The following is a 24,998-nucleotide window of genomic DNA, read 5'->3' on the forward strand; positions in this document are numbered from 1 at the left end:
CTCCAATATAGAGACAAGAAGAAGAAATGAGTGTACAGTGATAAAAAATATATTTTGTGTAGCTTTAAAGTCAGGCAGAAAGTTAGAGTAGTCTACATAAATGAGCTAAGGCAAAACTTTTTGGGGAAGTGAGGATAATATTAGTCTTAAATAATTGTATGGAACTACCTGAAAGCAGAAGACTGGACTAAAGTACTGAAATTTAGGACTTAAAATCATGGGTTTTTTTTTTTTAGAATATGTTAGGCCATGAATGAAATGCTTATAACACTGTTTTAACAAAACAGCAGACTACAAAACTATGCATGTTTTGTTCTTATATTGCAAAAATTATTATTTTCATACATGCAAAGCCAGGGCAATAATATGACAATGTAAATAGTGACTTTCTCTGAGTGGTGGGATCACTGGTCATTTTATTTTATTTTATTTTATTTTTAGATTTTATTTATTTATTTGACAGAGAGAGACAGTGAGAGCAGGAACACAAGCAGTGGGAGAGGAAGAAGCAGGCTTCCCGCTGAGCAGGGAGCCCGATGTGGGACTCGATCCCAGGACCCTGGGATCATGACCTGAGCCGAAGGCAGACACTTAACGACTGAGCCACCCAGGTGCCCTATCACTGGTCATTTTAATGTCATTCTGGTTCTTTTGTATTTTCCCAATTCTTTAAGGTAAACTTTTATAAAATAATAGGATGTTTCATATAATCTTTCCAGAACTTTGTGATCACATCACATCATGTCGACCTATGGCTTTAGCATTTAGAGGAGTTAATGAACATAACAAGATGGGAAAAAAGCCAGCAGAGGCAACTTTCTTAAAAAGTGAGGGAGGACCTCCTCATAAAGCATGCATTGGAAAGAGTTCATCAAAATATTTTCCTTGATGGCTTTTAAGTTCCCACCATGTGAATGATTTATTTGAATTAAGTCACAGAATCCCCAAAGGGCATCCATTTAAAATCCATCCTGAGCGCCTGGGTGGCTCAGTTGGTTGAGCGACTGCCTTCTGCTCAGGTCATGATCCTGGAGTCCCAGGATCGAGTCCCGCGTTGGGCTCCCTGCTCCGCAGGGAGTCTGCTTCTCCCTCTGACCATCTTCCCTCCCATGCTCTCTATCTTTCATTCTCTCTCTATCAAATAAATAAATAAAATCTTAAAAAAAAATAAAAAAATAAAATCCATCCTATAACTTGGGTGGGTTCTACACACAAAAAATTAGTATCCATGTGGGAAAAACACCATTTTCCTCCTTTATGTGTATGTGAGAACCCTCTATAATAATCCAGAGCAATGCTAATTGTCCTGGAGAGTCCTGGTTTCAATGAAAGGGAACGTCAAGGCTTTTTGTGAGTTAGCCTTGTGTTCATTAACAGCTCCTCCAGATTCCTCTCTTCCATTAATCCTCTTTCTTCCAAATAAACAACATTCACAAACAATTATGCTTACCGAGGCTAAGCTCCAACTGTTGCAGTGGAAACTAGAATGGTAGTGAATCATAAGGTGCCCAACATCAATATTTTATTTGTATTTCTGACTTGACAAGAGCCTTTACACTTTAGGATCAATCTCTTCCATTAAGAGAGGCAGGATTTTTCACCTTTAAGTCATTCTGATCATCAGAAAGTTCTTTCTTTCATTAAGCCTGAGGCCTTTATGCCTGTGATATCCACCCATTGCCCCCCAACGTATGACAAATACACCATTTAACCCTGCGTTTTCTCTAGGGCAAACATACCCTGGTTTCTCAGCCATCTTCACGATCGTTCTCTCTTAAACGTTCTGTTGCCTTTCTCTCTGTCTCTCTCTGTTTATTATTTTTTTTTTTTAAGTAGGTTCTACACCCAGCATGGAACGCAATGTGGGGCTTGAACTCATGACCCTGAGATCAAGACCTGAGCTGGGATCAAGAGTTGGACTCTTAACTGACTGAGCCACCCAGGCACCCCACTCTCTCTGTGTCTCTTTAAGGAAAAAAACGCCAGTCATGGAATTGCCTGGTAAGCAAATCAATAAATTGGCAGAGCTTCTTCTTTGAGTCAGATTTCTTTCTAGTAAACTTCCGGCTCACTGATGTTCCTAATCATTATTACGTCTGGCCCATAACATTTGCCCTCCCTACAGGTATCTGTATCTCAGGAGAATTAACACAGATCAGTCTTTACCTACAGAGATTGGCCATGGGGTGGGAGATACTTTTAAGCATTGACCCTGTGGTATTCTTTATCAATTGCAGGCCATTTTGTACTCTTCAGAAAGTACAACAGAGATTAAAATACATTGGGTCTACAATGTTTAGAAGTCTATAAACAAACACCATCCATTATCCAATTCCTTTCCTTTACGAGTAGTTCTATAACTTACAGAGCCCAATAGAAATGACATCATTTCCTCAGAAATAAAGTGAGGTTTGCTCAATTTTAACCAAAATACAGCTTCAGAATCTGTGAAGGAGGAACAATCATGTATTATGCCTTTTTATTTAAAGATTACAATTTCCTAATGCTCGTTTTTGTGAATAGTATTTTGTTCCCAAAGGTGTCTGTGAAGGAGTAACTATAGAGGTTGGAACAAGCTGAGGGGAATTAAGGTTAAATGCAATGCGATTTTAAGATTTACTCTGATTTCAGGGGGAAACAGTAAGGAGAACATCTGATTAGATAAAAAGGATATTATGGTTATTTAGGGTTTTAGTGCAGAACTAGGAAGAAGAGGGTTGGCATGATTTTTCTGCTAAATGGCATGAAGAGGAAACACATATATTGGGAGAGAAAATAATCCCTTTGCCCTGATAAGATAGATAGCATGATGGTTATGCATCAGCTAGCAGAACGAGATTACAAGTAGGACAAAGGTATTTGTGATGGTTTTTCATACAGAACTGCTGGGTACTCTGGAGCATTAGAGGAGTCATATGTAGGCTCCAGGACATTTCTCAATCTGGGGAAAGGTTAGTTGGTGGGTGCTGTCTACTAGGGTCTGGGATTTAGAAACAGCACTGTTCTTTATGGGCAGAGCTTAAAAGAAATGGATGGAGTATAACATAATGGTTGGGGGTACACAGACTTTGGAGTAAGGAAAACATGGGCTTTAAATCTGGCTATGCCACACAGATTAGTGGACTTGTAGCATCTACTTAAACTCTCTGAATGTCAACTTCCCTATCCGTAAGATAGGCAGACTGCTACAAGTATCTTAAAACGTATCTTGCAGTGTTATTAAAAGGATTAACGAGATAATGTTTATGAGATACTTGGTATAATTTCTACTATGCAATAAACCAGATATAACTGAAGTTATTAGTAAAATTATTAAAATTATATAATTTTTTTTTAGTATCTGATGAGTACAGATCAGTGTCTGAATACCTGATAGGCATTATAAAAAAATATTTAGATATACATTATTTGTTTTTTTTTTTCTCATTCACAGACTCTTGCCATAGGCCAAAACTGTGTGTATGTTTGCTCATGTTCCCTCCTTCATGGAGGTGGGTTGTCCCATATCAAATCAGTATGTACTCACTAATGTATGCACTATTATTTTCTCCAATTTCCAGCCGTGATATGCTGAGCAGCAATTAACAAAATTTTTTAGGCTTATAAGTGGACTACCTTTTAGAAAGTAATTATCAAATGTATTAATTTCTATTTGATGCAAAGGAAGTCTTCTAAGTGTTCCCAATAATACTTGCTGCTGAATGTGCTATTTCAAAGCAAAAATGTCATGTCTAAAGTAGGTCCATGTTCCAAGAGACCAGAGAATAACACAGGATGTTGGTCATTGTGAAAGCTTTGTCTATTTTTGGCTCAGGCTACAATCATTCTACAATTCAGTGTGCTCACAGTCAGATGCATGGGAGTCAACAAAAGAGATCCAGCAGGGATACCGTACTCACAAAATATGAGTTTCAAATCTGCGTCCCCTCATCCCTCTCTTGTTTCCATCACTCTTACCACTATTTTCTCAAAACTCAGAGGCACTTTTGATCTTCCCCTTTTCCATACCATTTCCACCAATCCAATTACTGTGTGCCAGGAATTCCGCACCCACAGTGAACCTCTTATCTCATTCCGGCCCTCCCCAACGCTCCCTTGGATTATCTAAGAGCTTTCTAGAGAGTCTCTCTGCCTTCTGTTTCTCTAGCGTCATTTGAAGTCCATTCTAAGCATGATTTTTAGTACCTCACTCCTTCATACAATTTTTTTTAATGACTCAGCAAATGTCTTGGCTTGTCATCAGAGCCTAGATGGATAGTTCCAATCCAGTTTGCAAACTGGTCTCCTGCGGATATCCTACAGCCAAAGTGGACTTAAGAATCCTTGTATATACTCAGTGTATCATCTTTGCTTATATCCACTTTTCTACTTGCAAAATTTTGTCCTTATTCTTGCCTATTCTCCAGGGCTCATCTCAAGTTTTCTAACCAGACGTGATTTCATCTTTTTTTCTGATTTCTCATAGTACCTTATGTGCATCTGTTTTGGACCTTGTTACATTATGACTCAGTTATTTTCATGTTTATTACCTGTATCACTAGACATTAAGCTCCTTAAGAGAACTTTTTCCGTATTTATAACTACCGCCAATACCCTCCTCCCAAACAGAATACTTAGAATGGTCCCAGGACACACTTATGAAATCACTGGAATGGAAGAGGAGGGTCTTTGGTCATGGTACTTATCAAGCAGGAGGTTCTCAATAATTGTTTGCTGAATAAAGTAATACATGTAGTTTTTATTCCTACACTTCTGTAAAATTGCTCATTCTGAGATTATCAATGACACTCTACTGACTATTCTTTTATTTTTTGAAATAGTCTCTGCACAGGATTCCATCCCACACTCCTGATTGCCTTCCTTCTTTTCTGCCCTTCACTCCTCAGCCCCTACCATTGGGCTCATTTTTTCCTGCCCATACTGTCTGCTGGGATTCCTGAAGTGTCAGTTCTCACTCTCTGCTTGCAGCTTTCACTGTTACTTCTTTTTTTTTTTAAAGATTTTATTTATTTATTTGAGAGAGAGAGAATGAGAGATAGAGAGCACGAGAGGGAAGAGGGTCAGAGGGAGAAGCAGACTCCCCGCCGAGCCAGGGAGCCGGATGCGGGACTCGATCCCGGGACTCCAGGATCATGACCTGAGCCGAAGGCAGTCGCTCAACCAACTGAGCCACCCAGGCGCCCTCACTGGTACTTCTCTGCCAGAAACTTCTCACACCTATACCTCAAGTACCGGCCTCTATCTGAACTCAGCAACAGAGTTCCAACTGTATTTTTCACAAAGATGCCCTCCCCAAATTTCAAACTACACATTTTTATCTTTCTTTATTCACTTCTGCAAGATCAGTTATTATATTTGGTGGTAGAAAGCCATTATTTTGGTCTTCAGAATTTCTTTACCCATTTTCTGGCAATCCTACCTCATTTTTCTGCTGAGGAAGTCACTACCCCTCCCTTTCAGTCATGTGTTTCCCACCTCCCACAGCTCTGTGAGCCAACTTTTAATGAATTAGGATGTTCTGTCCTCCTTGTCACAGTGATTGCTTCAGAGATTTCCACAAGATACAAGTAAGGCCAATCAGAGGGAATGAGAATAAATTCTAGAAATTTTATTTCATTATTCAGGGAGGCAGACTATCTTTCCCACTGGCCTAGGTATGGTGATGATATGACCCAAGAACTGCTAGTCAACCAGAAAAATCAGGCACTGAGGTGCCTCACAAAAATGTTTTGCACTCAGAGTGTCCTAATCATTTCTTGAAGATATTGAGAAAATATTCTCCTGAAAATACTCTCATCATCCCCCTGAAGATATTATCCTCCTCCAAAACTTCTCACTTCTGGAAATAGCACAGCCATCCACTGAGTTCTCATTCCTGACATCTGGGACTCCTAACTGACACCTCATTCAAACTCTCATGTATGTCAGTGAACCACGCAGTACTCTTTTTGTCTTCAGAATATAGCTGAAATATATCTGCTTCTGTTCACTCCCATTGCTTCTGCTCTATTCCAAACCACTATCATCTCTCATCCATTTTACAGCAAAAGCTTCCAAATTTGTTCTTTCCATCCTTGCCTTCATCAAACCCACTCTTCTCTGAACTTGTTATTTCCATATTTCAAATCTTTCAATTTTATCCCATTGCCTTCAAGAAAAAACTCAAAATCTTTACATGGTTGATAAAGTGTTTCATAATCTGCCTTCTTCTACAGCCTCAACCTTCACTGATTTCTCTCTTAACTTCTTGGAACTCATCAGATTCCTTCTCCCTCAAAGACTTGACATGTGATGTTTCCATGGCCTGAAATAGTACTGTTCATCTCTGACTGGCTGTTTTTCCTAATTTAAATATTAGCTAAATATTACTTCTTCATAGAAGACGCCCTCTTAACTTTCTGGACTGAGTTCCCATTTTAAGCTCTTTTTTTTTTTTTTTTTTCCATTTTAAGCTCTTATAGCATCCTTTTTCCCCTCGTAGCATTATAATGAAATACTTACTTGTATATTTATTTGTTTAATGTTTGTACTGCTACCACAGATTGTGTCTTGAAGGCAGGAACATTATCTTCTTGTTCTTTACAGTATCCCCAGAATATAGCACAAAGTCTATTATAAATTGATGGATGAATATTTCATGAATAAATGAATCAAAGAGGCACAACTTGTCTAAACTTAATTTGTTTTCTTGCCCTACAAACCAGCCTCTGTTTTTGTTTTTCTGAGCACAGTATACTCTCATTCTCTTTAACCAGGGCAGAAAGTCAGCCTTAATTTCCAGTCTCTTCCACTCTCATTTTTCATAGCCTGTTTCCCACCAACTCTTGTTGAATCTGCCTCCATAGACTTTCTCATGTATGGCCTTTTTATTTCCATTCCCACTAAAGTGAGCTTCCTTCTGATTCTAAATTTTAACAAGAATGATGTACATAATCCCCCTGGCTCTAATTCTTCACACTGCTGCCTAGGTGATTATTCCTAAAATACGTGTTGACTCATGTTACTCCTATCCTCAGAACCTTTAAAACATTCTTAGAACCATCCATTTCTTAAAAAGTATGCAGTTCAAATTCCATAGTATACTCTTCAAGTTCCTCACAGTTAGGTCAAGCCTACCTCTTTATACTCTCTTCTTTCTGCACAGTGTGTGTTCTGAAACCAGTGTGCTCTTTACCATTCTCAAGCTCTCCGTGCATCATGTCTCCACTAACCTGGAGTGCCTTTCTTTCCTCCCTTCCCAGTAAGCCCTCACTACTTTATTTTTTCAGACTTGCCACCAAAGGCACATCCTCCATGAAGTCTTCTGTCTCCCTCCTTACTTTCCTTTGTGTATCCACAGGATGTTCATACACTGCATTCTGTATTGAACTATATTTATTTGGATTTAGTAGGAGACAGTATAGTTTAGTGATAAGAATGGCTTCTGTACAGTCAAATGGGCTGAGTTTGAATCATGGTTTCATCATTTTCAATCTGTGTGACTTTGAGGAAGTTAAAGTATTCGCCACAGTTTTCTCCTTAATTGGATGCATAAGAGAACCTACTTCATAGAATTGCTGTAAATAATTAGATAAAATAATTGGGGCAAATCACTTAGAAGAATTCACGTGCTCACTATCTGTTTCTGTTTGCATACATTTATGCTACCAGCTATATAGCCCTTAGATCCAGAGTACAGATAATTATCTATCTCCAAATTCTCAACAAAGTGCTTCATTCAAAGTAAAACCAGTAATTGTTTGTCAAATTGATTGGTTGGGAAGTTCTAGGGTCCTGTATATCTTGAGGCTTTGTATTACCACAACTGCCTCAAGAAGATCCTGTTAAAGAAACAACTATTTAGGAAAGCAAGGAAAGGGGAGTGAAATTTATCAGAATTTTTAAAAAGGGGGAAATTATGTGAAAACGTTATCAATAATACTGTAATTGCAACTCTAAAAAGGAGAATACACAAAGGAATCTTGTATAAACAAGCTGAAGACTTATAATAGCAAATGATAGTAGGGCTTGATAAGTATTGTTACCAAAGTGCAGCTTTTGATGGAATCGTTCTTTGTAGTCCGGGGCTAAGAGGCTATGACCATTCACTACTGAGAAAAATCTGTGCTTTAGAACAGAACCCTTAGGCTCCCATTCAGTTTTCCTTTGTCATTTAACTACATTTGGCAAGTCAACTGAATTCTCTGGGGCTTAATCTTTAAAGGGAGGGAGTTGGATTGGATGGGAGTCCCGAGTTCCTCCCTGCTCTGACACTGATCACTAATCTAAATGGCCCTGTTTTCTCCCCCCCCGCTCATTTTTTCCAGACGTTTCTCCAGTATTTATGAGGTATTTCTCGCGTAAATACCATGACACTATCACAGCTCTCCGACACTGCATATGTCATTTGTAATGAAATGATATTCTCCATTCCCTTTATAGAAATGAGGAGACTAATACTAGTATCACATGATTATGGAATTAAAAGAAGCAATCCATGTGAAAGTGCTCTGCCTTGCTATGGTACATGGTGGGTGCCGATAAAAGTTTATATTCTCCCTCTAATTGGAAAATTTCTTTTTTTTAAAGATTTTCTTTATTTATTTGAAAGAGAGAGACACAAGCAGGGGGAGCAGCAGGCTCCCCGCTGAGCAAGGAGCCTGAAAGGGAACTCAATCCCAGAACCCTGGGATCATGACCTGAGCCGAAGGCAGATGCTTAACGTGACTGAGCCACCTAGGGTCCCTGGAATATTTTTTCCTTAAACATCAAGTTCCTGTAAAAATATTAAGTTTATCTGTGAAGCCTTTTCAACCCCTCCATGTACTCTTAGTCAGAACCTAACAAAATATATTATATTCAGATCTATTATAACACTGATGCACTGATCATATTCTGTGGTAATTATTCGCTACATATCTGTCATTCCAAAAGGTTCTGAACTCCTAGTCAGGTGTTACATATTTTTATTCTTTAAAACTTAAGCTCTAACATAGGACCTCACATGTACAAAAAGTTTGATGAATACTTGTTGATGAATGGATAAATGAATTTCCAGTTGGTAGAAGTGGAAAAAAGCCTCTCTTCTCTCAAAACACTTTTGGTACTTGGAAAATGATACCTGAAATCCTCTTAATGAAAAGTCACCCACAGACTTGGATTTCACCATTTAAACAAGAAAGATTGAAAGGCTTACGTCATGGGGGCAGGTAACTTGGGTGTCCACTTTGGGAAATGCCACTGGAACACTTAGCAGTTTCTGCTGTCTCTACCAGCCAACTAAGCCAATTTAGCCTGCCAGTTCACTAATAACTCAAATTGTCTTAAAGGCTTCCCTCATCCATCTTAGGTAAACAAAGCATGAAGATTTTCCTGACCAGCTAATTACTTCTTTTCATAAGAAAAATGTAGCTAGATGAGAGAAATTAGAAATCTAACACAAGCCAAAGTTTTGAGTCACATATAGAACTTTGCATTTTCTCATAGTTACATTAAAAAAGTTGAAAAATTTAATAATATATTTTACTCAACTCAATATATTCAAGTTATTACCATTTCTCCATGGAATCAACATTAAAAACTTGAAATATTTTACAGTCCTTTTTTCCATACTCAGTCCTTGAAATCCAAGTGTGTATTTTAGACTTATAGCACATCTCAACTTAGATTGGCTACATTTAAAGTGTTCAACTGATATATGTGGCTAATGGCTACTCTGTGTAAATCTAGATGATACCTAATTCTAGTTAAGGTCATAAGCCAAAGGAAAAAAAAAAATCTTTTTTTTTTTTAAGAGAGAGTGTGTATCTGAGCAGAGGGGCTCGATCCCAGGACCCCAAGATCATGACCTGAGCCAAAGTGAAAAATTCCCAACTGGGGGGAGACCCTTAAAATTTGTTGAAATCGGGGCACCTGGGTGGCTCAGTCATTAAGCATCTGCCTTTGGCTCAGGTCATGATCCCAGGGTCCTGGGATCGAGCCCCACATTGGGCTCCCTGCTCAGCGGGAAGTCTGCTTCTCCCTCTCCCACTCCCCCTGCTTGTGTTCCCTCTCTTGCTGTGTCTCTCTCTGTCAAATAAATAAATAAAATCTTTAAAAATAAAATTTGTTAAAATCCTTATATCCTCATGATAGCTTAGCAGTGCCAATAATTTGAGATCATTCCTGTTCAGTGTGAGGCAGTAACCAAATAACTGCATGTTCCTTTTGATTGAGCATTACCTTAAGGATTACTTAATATTTTGAGGCATCTGTGAGAACTGTGTTAGACTAAGAATTAGATGACTTGCCCTATTGTCCTGGTTCTATAGTTAGCCAGCAGTGCTAACTCTCTGAGCTTTAGTTCACTTATCTGTAAAAGGATGAATTTGGAATAAATTATTTCTATGTTTCCATCCAGTTTATATTGTGTGACTTTATTATTCTCAACTGGCAGGGAGAGGAAACATTTGAATGGTGTTCTCTTCTTTACCCTCAGCTATGGTAGACCTCAGATTAGAGAGAAAACACAAAAGCCATCCTCTCATCCTTTGCCAGTTAAGTGTGACAAACTGCATCTTCAGTCATACTCATCTTGCTTTCTTTTATTTAATATACAAAAATAAAATTTATCAACACAAAACCTGCACTTCATCTCTAAATTCAATCACCCTTCATCTACTCAGAATTTCTCCTTCCTTTCTACTCCATTATTCACCTCAGCAAGGAAAATTGTTCCAAAATCTCCCTTAAAGACAAAAACCTCCCTGTCCAAATCTTTTTATATCAATTACTCTATCTGTCTACACAGACCCTTCACCACCGCTGTCCTTCTGGCTTCCATATTCTTACTTCCCATTCTTTCTTTAGCAGACTTTGTACTGGAGTATATGCCCATTACTTCAGCTGCTTTTGCTAAGGTCAGCAATGACTTCCACGTTACAAACCTCATCTTACATGGAAGGTCTCTCCTTTGGATTTCTCCGACACCATACTCTCGTGGTTTTCCACACATTTCTCTGGTCACAACTTCTCAGTCTCTCTTTTCTACCTCCTCATCAATATCCAGTTTCTGAATAATTGAAGGCTTTGTTTTAGGTGGTTTCAATCAGTAACATGGCTTTAAAAGTACCTTTAAATGTGTGCTTAATGTATTTACAGACTACTCCCATGTTTACATTTCCAGCACAGTCCTGTGTTCTGGACTGTAGACCCATCTAATAGTCCCCAGCATGTCTCCAATCTCACAGGTAACTCTAACTTAGCAGATAACAGATAAATTCTTGACCTCTCCCCATCTTACACAATTGTATCCTACAGAGACACACAGATGCACCAACACACACACATCCATGCAGAATTTTTCCTTTTCTAATCATCTAATTCTCAAATGAATGCATGGGATCCTGTCAGTTGCTCAGTCTCTAGATCTGAGACTCGTTCTTAATACTTTATTCAACAATGGCATCTAATCAGACACAAAGTCTTGTCAATACTGTATCTCAAATATCTGTGCTTCTTCTGTGTTTATTTTATTCTCTCACTGTCATCCATGTAACCATAATACCATACATGCCAGTGGCCTCCTAACTAGACTTGTGGCTTCTAGTCTGATTCCAATATATTTTAGAAACTGCCGCCCCAAGTGAGCTTCTTTAAATGCCAATATAATCTCGTCACTTTTCTACTTGAAACCTATTAGTTTTAATAGGCTCCTGTTGTAATTAAGGGGAAATCAAAACACTAGCGTGTGTGTAAAGCCTTAAGTGATTTTTCCCCCCATTTGCCTCTCCACCTCACTGAGGGCCTTCTATCTCCTCCCATCATTTGCCATAACCCAGTCACGCTGGCCTTCTCTCAGATTCTCAAACACATCGAACCTTTCTTATCTGAGGGTCTTTATCCATGCTATTCTGTCCAGTTTAAACAGTATTTTTCTCCTGCTTCATCTGGGTAATGCCTCAACATCCTTCAGAAAATATTGCTTCCTTGGTGGTGTTTTTGCTGATTTTGCCATTATCAGTAAGTTGTATTCTTCATAAGCCTACATTTCTCCTGTTTAAGATGTCACAACCCGTAATTGTTAATCTGTGCATTATTTGTTCATTGTCTCTCTATTTTTTAAAATTAAGCTTCAGAAGATCAGGAATCATGATTATTTTATTCATAGCTAGATCCTCAAAACCTAACTCAGACTGTAAGATGCTGTCACAGTAGAATCAATATATGTTGACTAAATCTTATAGGAAAGAGAACTAAGGAGAATGAGCATCTGGCTCATGAGAATTGGAATAGGAACCTGACTATTCTGTTTCATTTTAGCGCTTTCTTCACACTACATTGTCATTCCTCTTCTCGACTCATCCCAACCCAGCACAGACCACGTTGCTCAGGCCCAACAAGTGTCTTTACCATTGATCTCAACATTGATTTGGCCCCATCTCCATAAGCCTAACCCTTAGGGGTCCCAGGCCCTGAGCTGTGCTATCCCACAACCCAGATCCCTGGGATTTCTCTGCCTTTATTAGATTTATAGATCTCAATGGCCCCTACTTTCTCCTCTCCCAATTCTTTTGCATTTTTAGCATAGTGTTCATCTTTAAAAGAAGTCACTTTTCCACTTTCCTAATTATATTTCTTTCTTTTCTTAGTCCATGGAAAACCCTGCTAATTATGCAATGTTATTTTTTTCCCTTAAGCTAGAACTAATTTCTTATTTTCCACTCCAAAACAGAGAACTGAAAAAAGCAAGGCACATAGATCCATATTTCTTCCACTCCAGAAAATGTTGAAATTTTCAATATTTCAAAAATTCAACTGAGAAAGGGTAAATGTACATTTTTATCAATAGAGCCATGACCTCTCACAAATATGATTACCTTCACAATAAAAAAACTACCAAGAGGTAAGATGTATAACAGATAGGCTGTTGTGCTAAGCATCGGGCCATCTTGGTGGCTTAGCAGATAGCATGGGATAAGAAGCAACCACAGTGAATAAAGAAATCAAACCAAAATCACTCAAGGGAGAGATGGAAAGAAAACCACCACAGTGGTAAATAGGGATGCACAGCAGGTAGTGAAAGAAACCTTTTTCAGAGACTGTAAAGCAAATGAATGAAACCAACAATCCTAAGAATGAATTTCAGAAGAAATCATCAAACATAGCATGTAGCTGATTGGCATGTTAAACTCTTCTAAATGAATCCAAGTCCAAAAACCTCAGAAACTTCCCACTACCCCAGTACCCAAATCCTTCAGTGTATAGAAAAAAATCAGCCTTGATTCTCAGAATGCCATTCCTTCACATCTCCCTTTCAGTGTTCCTGGAATGCAATCTCTCTTGTATTTAGTGCATTATGCATTTTGTCCTATTCCAATTCTGCTTTGTGATAGTTTTTCTTTTTAAAAAAATAATCTGTTGATTATTTTGAGTATGCTGAGTAAATAGGCTTTTTAATGTTAGAGTTTTTTCTGCTCCAAAAGTAGCAAGGGAAATTATAACTAAACTTGTGAATTTTTGGTAAGAGGGACTTTGAATTTGCGGTATATTTAAATGTCAATTGTCCAAATAATTTTTATGTATAGTCATTACTCATGTTGATCTTTAAAATGAGACAAAATAAAACTATCTCATAGAATATAGCAACAAAATCAGAAGTCTGTCTCCTGAGCCCAAATTTTTGTTATTTTAGCCAATTTTTAGCCAGTTACAATAAATAAATTAATTTTAAAATTCAAACTAATATAAAAATTTAAGATAATGATTATTTCTGGAGGGAAGCAAAAGAGGATGCAATCAATATTGAACACCCAGCTATGGAAATATTGTCGATAACATTCTGTTTATTAAGGCAACTTAAACTTTATATATATATATATATATATATAAAACAGGGCCTCTGTATGATCTATTTCATGATAATAATTTAGTAAGTATTTATATATAGCTTAAGGTAATGTTACATTAATGTGGGTTATCCCAATTTGCATTATTTTTGTTTACATTTGTATGTTTAAGAATTCTTTTCTCTTTTGAACAAAATTAATGTAGATGCTGTAATATATTTGGACAACACTCAAATATAACACCCACAACTTGATACATGTAGAAAATACAACAAAGTTTATAGTATAGAAGATGGATTTGGTGAGGATGATAGAAAAAAAAAATTCCCTTGGGTATGTGCCAGCTTTGAGTCTATGATTTGTGACCTGTTCTCACAGAATTGAAAACAGGCAGGAACTCCAGGGGACTAGAGGGTAGAAGTTATGCTCTTCCCAAGAATTGTCAACACCATAGAAAAATGTCCATCCAACACGCCTGGCAGTTTCTGAAAGCCAGCCAGTAATGGAAATAAGTTGCAGCTCACAGAGGATCACAACATTGTGAACTTGTACCCAAATCAGGGTACTAGCAGCCTAAATGCAGCATACATTGCATATCAGTGACAGTTATCAACTTCCTTGTATGAATTTCTTATCTTTTCATCTCTCCTGCACATGCATATCAGCAAATGCATGTGTGTATGTACACGCATACACACATGCACACATTCTTTCTTCAGGTGATTTAGATCACTAAATCCTAAATCCTTTAGGTTCTCATCCCTTAAGTGAAGAAATTCATCTGCTGAGATAAATGATACAACAAAGCAGTTGAAATTCTTAGGCAATGTAGTATATTGTAAATATAAGCTGCCATTGTTACTATTATTAATGTCATTATTATCATTATTTTAATTCCTCAGAGTAAATGATATACAAAAATAGTTGGTGGGAAACAAGTAGAAGGAACTAGGAATTCCAACAGCCCAGCCAAAAATAATGGTAAAATCAAATACACATCTCCACTTGGTAGAACAAACAAAAATTGTACCTCTTTATCCCAATATTGACCTAGAAAATATTCCTAGGGCCCTGGGACATGCACACTAAATCACAACTATTAATGTTCAAAATTGGTTATGAAAAGTACATATTTTCTAAGAGAGGGTATATGATTTAACTGTTACCAAGCATTGAGTCCAAGATCAATTTCATCAATGGCTTTACAAGAAGCTCCCCCTCAGAAATATAAAAATAAAATGTCTATTAATACACAAATAGAAACCACATACAGAAAATTGATTTTCCAGAAATATAGCACTAGCATGTAGTCATTGTTGTGGGCTAGTCTTAGTTATTAAACACTTAATATGTATCAAGCCCTTTATATAAGTATTACTTCTAATTTTTTGAACTCCATGAGATAGTAGTATTGCTATTTTACAGGTAAGTTAGCTGTTTGCTCAGGGAAGTAATGTAACTCACTCAAACTTAACTATCAAATGCTAGAGATAGAATTTGAACCCACGTCTTAATACCTTCAAAATCTATTTTAATTTCTTAATGTCATGCTGATACCTCCAGTTAAATAAATGAACTCTTATTTTTATATGTCAGGCAGCTTTAAGAATAATTCAACACAAGGAAACTATGATCTTATAAATGCACCATCAACAAGAAAGTCACTTGAAATGGGGTTAGATTTGTGATGGTAGATTTATACTTCCCTCAAGTCCCAAGATTTCCCTCAAGTCTTTCTTTTGAAACAGGACACACATCTTGGAATCAAGGGCCGGTGTTTTGCCTTGAAATTGAGCAGCAATGCCTAGCCCAACTGCCTTGGCCTCATGATCAAGTTCTACCCAGCAGAGGTCACCAAAATCAAGGGCAGACTAGTCTTACTCTTTTAGGACCTTTTAAAGCTGGTCTCCTTGTATTTAGATGAATTAGATCTTCACTTGCCAGTTATTACTGTGAATATATCTTTGCTACAACAAGTCCGGTCTCCTCAATACTCCACAAATTCTCCATTTTATTGTTCCTTCCATGACTTTATAGCTCTGCTTAGCACATCTTCTTCTCTCTCTGCCTACTGGAAAGCTGCCCAATCTCCAAGGCCTGGATGAAGATCTCCCTCCACACAGGAGTCAACCCTGATCCCTCACTGTTAACTCTCATTTTGAACTATGTTTAAATATGTTGTTTTATGTCTTCCTGACCTGCTCTCATAATATTTAATGATCATTTGAGATGCATAATTTTGTTTTACTTTTTAAGGCTAAAGCCTAAGCTCTGAAGGTAGGAACAATTTAGTCTACTATTTCACACTCTTCTGGGGATATGGAGGTTGTGCTTGTTGATCAGTTGACTATGCCAGTCTCTTCTGGGAAATAGATACAAACAGTGATGGAGATTGATCTTTATGCCATTTTGCCTGACTCATATATTCAGGGGTGGAAGCAAATAATGAGGTCAGACATTAGTGAATGACTTTTTCATGACAATTTCCCATGTTCCACACAATGCAATAGAAAAAGTACAGATTTTAAAATAAGACTGTCAGCTTTAAATACTAACTCAGCTGATTAAATAACAGTAGGTTCTAGGTAAGCTCTTTTCCCTACATAAATTTTATAAAATACTACATTCTTTATGGAGTTGTTAAAACTGGAAATAATAACGAATATAAAAGCATCTGGAGCACCGTTAACTAATAATAAATCATATCATGTATTATTTCTACAGGACAAACAGCTCAAGACACCCTATCTTCCAAGGTGGTCTTCTTAACCATTAATATTTTCTTTTTTGTCTTGACCACATAAATTTGTCCAGTATTTAATAACAGATCTTGAACTAACAGAACTTAGATTTTTTTCTCAGGAGTCTTGATACTGACGCTAAAAACCATAAGCATTAATTAGTGTTACAAGAATCATTGTTGAAATCTAGATATTTCATTGATGCACCTATTAATAATACAACATGTAATAAACATTTCTTCAAAAGTACTTGGGTAGTTCAAGCAAAACTATACAAGTCTCCAAGATATTAAATATCTTTATTAGAAATATTAATTTGTACTTTCATTTTGACTAATGACAAGAACTCATATAGTTTAAATGTTTACAAGGACTTTGTTTTGTGGCATAAATAGTGGTTCCTATATCCCCACTGTTTGACTTGCCTAACTTAGGTAATTGTCTAATTTGTCTGATTATTGAATATTTTTATGTGTCTTATAGCAGCAGCTGTTTCCCCATTCAGTTTTAAGCTGGATATTTTACATGACCTCTCCAATGTAGATATTTTGGTACATTTTTGTAGTTGCTAATAGATATACATGAACTAAATTCAAAGCTAATGACACATACTATAAAAAGAAAAAGATGAGTTAAATTAGAGTTGGTTGAGGGTGTTGGAGAAATGCTGAGAACAAGTTTAGAACTAGTGTGGTCTAGGTCCCAGGCAGTCATGGGAAGGCATGAGGGCAGTAAAGGAAAGAGGCAGTGAATGCTCACTGAACACTTACTTTGTGCCAGGCTTGGTACTGACGGTAACCCATGAAACTGGTACTGATATTCCTCGCTTTGACTTCATGAAGAAACATATGTGATCCAGTACCACAGTTATATGGAGTGTGATATATGAATCCAATCTATCATTCAATTTGAATAAAGTATTTATAGATTAAATCTGCATTCATGAGAACTGCACAGTTTCCTATATCACAGAGGAAAGTAGTCATACAATTTCTCCTCTCTTTCTCTCTTAGAAATATGCTGAATGAGAGTCTTTATATACTACCATCCCTTTATTCTGGAATTGTCCACTTGGCATGTTGAAATAAACATCTATCTGCAGAGGGACCACCTGGTGATTTTACTAAATTACTAAGACAGTAAAGTCAAGTATTTTTTAAGACTCTGAGCTTAGTTATATATATATGAATGCCATTTAAATGAATAAGATTATATATAGATAGATATATATAGTGGGGTAGTAAAATGAAATTTTGTTTACTTCACAAGTAAATGATCCAACATCATTTGGACATAAAACTGCTGGGGTTTTCCCACCTTCAGTGGGTGTACACACACATTCACCAAAATCTATTCTAGTTTTTATAGAATTTTGAAGACAGGCATTTCAGTTTGGATGGCTGGGCTATGCTTCCCATCTACCAACAGAATTAAATATTATCTGAGGGTTAAGTGAATATACAAAAAGTTAAATTTCTTGGCCATATTTGAAGCATATATTGGATGATCTGGTTAATAATCATGCCAATACTTAAAGCCAACTTGAGTGTTTTAAGCAAAATCATCCAAATGAAAGGATTTGACTTTATTCAGATCATGTTTCTATCAAGAAAATTATCAACAACTGGGTGACCAAGGTAATTATTATCAATTATTCCCTATTTCTATGCTAAAGTCTTCAAGATCAGTTATACCCTTGAATAAGGGCCAAAATCCTGAGACAGAATTTGTCATAGGCTCTAGGTAGAAATTCAAACACATGTCACTTATATGTGGATGAAATATAGACTAAAACAAAATATCTTATCAGATAATGGCAAAAGTGACCATTTTTCTTCTATCATAGCATTACCAATCAATACCAGAAATAGACATTTTATTTGTCTTTCTTTGGCACACAATATGGTTCCTTGAATAATAATTACACTTCCTAGTAGTTTGGCTTGTCTAACTGATTTAATTGCCAAGTATCTAATAGCCCTAACCCCAGTAGATAAAAGTGGCACTTGAGAATAACAGTATGAATCAGATAAGAGATTCTTTATCTGGGCTCTACAGAGTCCACAAATGGGCTTTATTCTATCCAAAAACTTAAAATTGATCTATATGTTCAAATGATACTATTCCTATGCGGGGAAATATCTATGAGATTACACACTAAATTTATAATTGTGGCTAATTTTGATGAAGTCAGCTTTGATTCTCTTGTTAACCCTTTGAAATGAGAATTTATGCTTAAATTACTTATATGACTAAAACTAATCCTAAAATTGGTTATAATATTTGTATATTTGTAGTTTTTTATGAGGATGGGGCAATGATTTCAGCTCATGCTAGGCAATATGAATCCTTTAAGTTATATGTTTTGAATCTGGAGAAAAGTGATATATCATCTGATTAGAGACATACTAGCTTCAAATTTTATACATTTGAAGTAACTTCAAATGTTTGAGAGGTTTCTTTGACCTTGTTTCATTTGTTATCCCTTAAATGAATTGGACTAGATTTAATTATTAAAAATAATATTTTGAGGCAGCTCTCAATTATTTATAGCACCTCTCTTATATTGCTGTAGTATGGATCGGAAGGTACAGTAGATGGATTTCAACACAAACCTACAATTGGCTGGGTTGTTGCCATGGTGAATCAGGAGTCCACATAACAGGTAGCCTTGATTATGCTATAAATTTCACTCACCTAAAGTATCAGATTTACTAAGTGGAGAAAGTTATACAAATCAAGTATTGTCTAGAAAAATTAGCAATAAAAATCATCCAAACTTTGTATGATTTAGATAAAATTTTTCTGAAGACTGTGTTTACATGTGAGGTTAATAAGGCTTAGAAAAGTTCCTTTTAGGGGTACCTGGGTGGCTCAGTCAGTTAAGTCTGTGTTCAGCTCGGGTCATGATCCCAGAGTCCTGGGATCGAGTCCCGCATCAGGGGGAGCAGGGAGCCTGTTTCTCTCTCTGCCTGCCGCTCCCCCTGCTTGTGCGCTCTCTCTTTCTCACTCTCTGACAAATAAATCAATAGAATCTTAAAAAAAAAGAAAATTTCTTTTTAATACATTTGATTTATAGAATAATTATCAGATATAGGTGGCTGGAATTTGGTATGGTATATATCAAATACAACTGAGCACCAGATGTTGTTCTGGACACAACCATCTGAATCTCTATATTTCTTTTTTTTTTAATGTTTTATTTATTTATTCATGAGAGTCAGAGAGAGAGAGAGAGAGAGAGGCAGAGGCAGAGGGAGAGGGAGAAGCAGGCTCCCTGCTCCCCCTGATGCGGGACTCGATCCCAGGACTCTGGGATCATGACCTGAGCCGAAGGCAGACGCTTAACCATCTGAGCCACCCAGGCGCCCTGAATCTCTATATTTCTAAGTGCCAATCTAGAACAACAAAAAATAAATCCTCTTGGAACCATGAATCTGTGTACTACTAAATACAGTCTATTTCCATTAGAGATGATGCACTGGAGATGGAGAAAAGTGACTATCACATAGCAACTTGGAAACAGCCCTGTCTATTTAACTCTGTCAATAAATCTTACACATCAATTATATTTTACATGACTGTCTTTCCAAAACAGTTTACCCAATGGTTCTCTCATTGTTATCTAGCAGTAATGTCTTCTTTTAGGCTTTCAACAGGTGACTCTATCAGCTATAACAAGTGAATAAGAAGAAGCTAAAATCCTATAAGGCATTTACAGCTTTCTTTCTCTATGAAATGATAGTGAAATAATTTTTTTTCCTGCTAATTGCCCATACTGATCACAGGAAGCACCCTTGCCTGATTGTGAAATAGTGACTGGAAATATAAGTATCCATCCCACGGATTTTTAAGCTCTTTATTTTATTTTACTATTTTATTTTTAAACCACATTTTAAAAAATGTGTGTTTTTGGGTTCAAAGATCAAAATAGTTGCCTGAATTCTTAGTGTACTTGACCTAGATAAAAAGCTTATGATGTCAGAATCCATACATAAAAAGTAATACCTTCATAGTACAGTTTTATCTGACTTCTAAAATTTAATTAAAAGATCTTGTAATAATGACAATAATATATTGAAAAAAACTTCATGGCACCAATCAAAACACACTCTGATTATAGACTGTGGTTATCATGACAGGTTAATTATAAAATCCCATCTAATGTTCATAAATAATATAGATTTTTAAATTCATAAAATACCAAAGAGAGTGATAATTTTTGATCTAGCTTTCCTCTGCATCTCCTTGAATCTCCTTGGGAAGTAAGAATTGGTGGTATTATTATTATTATTAAAAATATGAGGAAATAAATCTATTGCTTTCAACTGGCACACAGCCTCCTGTGGTCTGGCCCCAGCCACTCTTTCCTTCCTTATCTTCCCCTCACACATAAGCTCCAGAAAAATAGAAGAGCCTCTTCCACCTGGAACATAACCCATACCATCTCAGTTTGTGCCTTCATCCACGCTGCCTGAAAGGCTCTCATTTCTCATGCCCTTCACTGCCAGTCTGTGCACCCAGTATTAGTGGCTTGCATTTATTAAATGTTTACTACACACCATGCATTTAGTAAGAGCATTATTTCATTTGTGCCTTTTAACAACACTATTTTACAGAATATGAGAAACTTTGGTAGTCATCCAGATAGTAAATGACAGATCTGGGATCTGCACCCAGGTAGACTTCAGATTTCACTCTGTGATGCATTATTTAACACTGTGATACATAAATTACAAGTCCCAGTAAACTGTCAAGATCAAGAGAAAACAATTGTTCTCCCATGGATATTTCATTGACCTCCCCAAATTCTCTCCTCTTTATCTGCCCCTGTAGCTCTCTAAGGTCAAACTTTAATTTCTCACCCCTGATAAAGTTAGTGATGTACTCCTCTTGTTTCCTCTGCTAGGTATTCTGATTCATCTTAATGGTCTTTGTGTTAAATAGTAAAATGCACATGGTAAGCCCTCTATTGATACTGGTTAAGTGAATTCATCATTGACAGATATAAGAGATAATTCAGACTATATCACAAATGACCTCTGAAAAACAATCTAAAAAATCAATTTAGCAAGTCTATAATGTAATAAGTAGTGATCAAAACAGTATTTCTTCACAAATTTGATTTTTTTAACTTGAGTTTATAAAAATGATCAAAAAGTGACCAGTTTGGGCCTCCTAGTTTCAAATCCATTCATTCAATTACATGCATTCTTTAAAAATTTTTATTGAACCAGATGACAGAATTCAAAATTATTGTTTGAGGATCCTAGCTGAATTTTGGTTACTCTAAAGAACCAGTTGAAAATGGAACTAATTCTTTATGATAATGACTGTACATATTATTCTTTTACTTGCTTTTTATTGAGCTGATTCAAAAATTTAATTTTTTTGTACAAATACATATGTTGACTCATTTAGATAATGGTAAATAGTCTGGGAAGAAAAAAAATAATTATTTTTCTTATGCGATACCAAGCAAATGTAACCACTTTTTTAATTCTTGAAAATAAAATGGATACTAATACTATTTAGAGAAAACCTATGTTTATTCACCCAATTTCTTGCATTTAAAAGGGGAAGTGATTTGAAGAGTATTTGAGTCTTCTCCCTTGTGAGCCATCAAAAGGTTTCTCCCTTTTGTTTTAAATGTTGGTATTCTATTTCATTTTGACAATTGTCTGATAGAAGTTTTAAAGTCTATTTCTGTTTCTGTTTAAATAATAATAATAATATATAAGATATAAAATGACCAAATTTAAGGTTTGCCTTTTAGCCTTTCATATTTAAGTTTAAAGTGTATGTTGATGAAAAATTACGTAATAAAGAAAAAGGTAATTATTTGCAGGCTGATAGTAACTTATTGAATTCAGAACAAGGATTCTTAGGAAAAAGTCAGTGTTGAAATTGAGTACCATTTTTACTTTTCCTTTTAACTTCTGCAATTTAAAAGCATTTGCCTCATTTTGAAAAATTAAAATATAAAAACTATTTTTCCAAAGCACAATTGTACCACTTTTTCAAATACTAGAACTTCCCTCAAGAATGAATTACTTCAAAAGGATTTTTCTTAAACCCATAGTCATTTTTTCCCCTCAGTGACTCAAAGCACAAATAACCAAACCATGATTGTTAATTACACCTATTGATCATCAGTGACAGAATAGCATCTTATTAAATTATCTTGGAAACTGGAATCCAACTAGAAACCAAGAAGGATATAGAAGTTATATAACTTAAAGGAGAAGAAAAAATTATTTTCACAATTAGGTCCACGCTAGGAATAGTGCAGTTATTTTATTGATCGTTGGTGGAAGGAGTGGGTCTCTGAGGCTTTCCTGGAGATTCACCCAAAGCAAACAAGAAGGTCATTGGGTCTGACATCTGACCTAGAGGAAATTATGACATTTTCTCTGAGCATTAGGTACTATTTAAGCTGAGTTATTCTCCAATTAGAATGTTGTTACATATCATACCATTCATTGTTTAACTTATTGCCTAGAACTTACAAAAGAGTTTTTAGATGTGAAGTATCAGAAAGCTAGCAAAGAAAGATTAAGAGCAATGTTTTCTGGGATAAAATACTCCTTTTACACTCACACATTTCTTTTTGTTGTATCAGTGCTGCCTTTACTGTACCTTGGACCCTGTTGCCCAGAAATAAATGCATAAATCTACCCTTGCTTGTTCCTGATACAAGAAAATGATGTAACACTTTCATTTTGATTTTCCTTGTAAAAGAAACAGGCTAAGTGAGTCTGCCCTTGACAGGTGTGACTCCCTAATCAGCACCACTAAGCAGCCTTATGCAGCTTCAGCTAGTGGAAACTCCCCTCCCCCACCCCCAACTTGAAACAAAGCCATTTAATTTGGTCTTAGGCCAAGGTAAGAGGGGGAAAAAAAAAACAATTAGTAAATAAAAGGACAACATAAAAAGGCAGAGTCTGCCAACAAGAACCTACATGCAAGCCAGAGGAGATTTATGATTTTCCTCCCCAGGGAGGGAGTGACTAACGCACGCACACTGACCATCACCGTAAAGAGGTAAAGAGAGAGTGAAATGGCTCAACGTACACACACCCCGCTCCATACCGGGGACGAGTCTCCGAGCTGCGGCTTGTGCTCTCGGAGGGCCAGGCTGAAGCTGACCGCCCCCACGGCCACGCTGGACACCCCCAGCCCTATCTCCAGCACAGAGAGCACCAAGAGGCTCCCAATAATCTGGCCGCTGGTGCACATCCTTCCTCGGTCATCATTCCTTCCAGATCAGAGAGGGAAACCAACCATCCACCTTCTTCCTTCCACTATCTTCCTTACCCCTTCCGCCCCCAACCAGACCCCAAAACTTTTCTTTCTTCACCAGCGAAGCATTATCCACAAGGACTAGATTTCCAGAACCGGAGACCCTCTTCCCGGACCGGGCCAGAGGCCGAGTCGCTCCACCCCCTGGCACGTTCAGACAGGAATCGTAGGATTTTCCTGGGTTTGGTGGTCGGAGTCCAGGAGAGGAGAGTGCACTGGTAGAAGGGCTTTCAAGAAGGAGCCAGAAACCTGGAGGAGCTGGGAGCAATGAGCCCCGCTCGCGAGGCGCTGTCCAGAGTTCTGCCGCGTCCCAAGTCTCCGCAGGAAACCTGCTCCCTTCTAACCTCCCAGACCCTTCAGGCTCCTCTTTCTTTTCCTTGCGGAGGAGATGAACCTTGTTTCCCGGAGATCCAAAGCGGAACTGCTCAGAGCTTCAATCTCTCTCTCTCTCCCTCCCGTCTCCTCTCCTTTGTTTTCGTGGTAACACAAAGTGCTTCTGCGAGTCCTTCGGTCCGCAGGCTGAGCGGGCGGATATATTCAGTACCACGCTCCTCGCAGTTGCTGTGTCGCCAGAAAAAGCGACCTTGTCTGATGGCCTTTTTCCGTCTGGGTTTCTTCTCCCTTGTCGTCGTCCTCTTCCTCCCCCTCTCTCTTGGTCTGATTCTCTTTCATTTCAGTGACCTCATTGGGATTTGAGAGGTTGATGGAGGAAGGAAAAGCCTGATATGTTTGTGGGTCTACTCTTGGCTGGCTCCTGATCGGCCACGCCTCGGGACCCTGACCACAGTGATCCAAAGGATCCCTATCTCCGCACCTCCCCTACTAGCTCCCTTCTGGGCTTTTATCCAGATGGAAGGGGAGGGATGCCTACGTCAACGTGGGGCTCATTTTGTGTAAAACTTTCTTCTGCGTGTACACGGGGTAGGGTGGGGGCGCACTGGGGAAAAAAGACAGAAAGAGCTGAGCGGTGGAGAAAGGCCAGACTCCTAAATTCGCTAGGACTCCTAAGGACTCTCACCCAGGAATACCTCTTTCTAAAGAGGTAGACTCAAGCCTGTTCATAAGGAGCGCCAACTCTCCACTGTCACGACCTGTCCCTTGTGTGTCGGTGGCGGGATGGTGTGGAGACACAATTGGCCCCACAGTCTTC

General features: G+C 37.5%; 1 protein-coding gene across 2 annotated transcripts in view; it reads right to left on the minus strand.

Annotated features, from left to right (window-relative positions):
* TMEM196 (transmembrane protein 196) overlaps positions 1-23,785 on the minus strand; it is a 48,435-nt gene extending 24,650 nt beyond the window's left edge. The window contains exon 1 of one of the 2 annotated variants that reach the window (XM_028117360.1): positions 23,639-23,785. In XM_028117360.1, the coding sequence (XP_027973161.1) occupies positions 23,639-23,785 (147 nt within the window). Of the gene's footprint in view, positions 1-23,620 lie in introns of both variants that reach the window. The other variant, XM_028117352.1, reaches the window with a different exon arrangement.
* Between the last annotated feature and the right edge of the window lie 1,213 nt (positions 23,786-24,998).

The sequence above is a fragment of the Eumetopias jubatus genome, unplaced genomic scaffold (assembly GCF_037043125.1).
Source record: "Eumetopias jubatus isolate StellerSeaLion01/CBP00866 unplaced genomic scaffold, mEumJub1_p1.0 scaffold_14, whole genome shotgun sequence".
Classification (NCBI taxonomy): domain Eukaryota; kingdom Metazoa; phylum Chordata; class Mammalia; order Carnivora; family Otariidae; genus Eumetopias; species Eumetopias jubatus.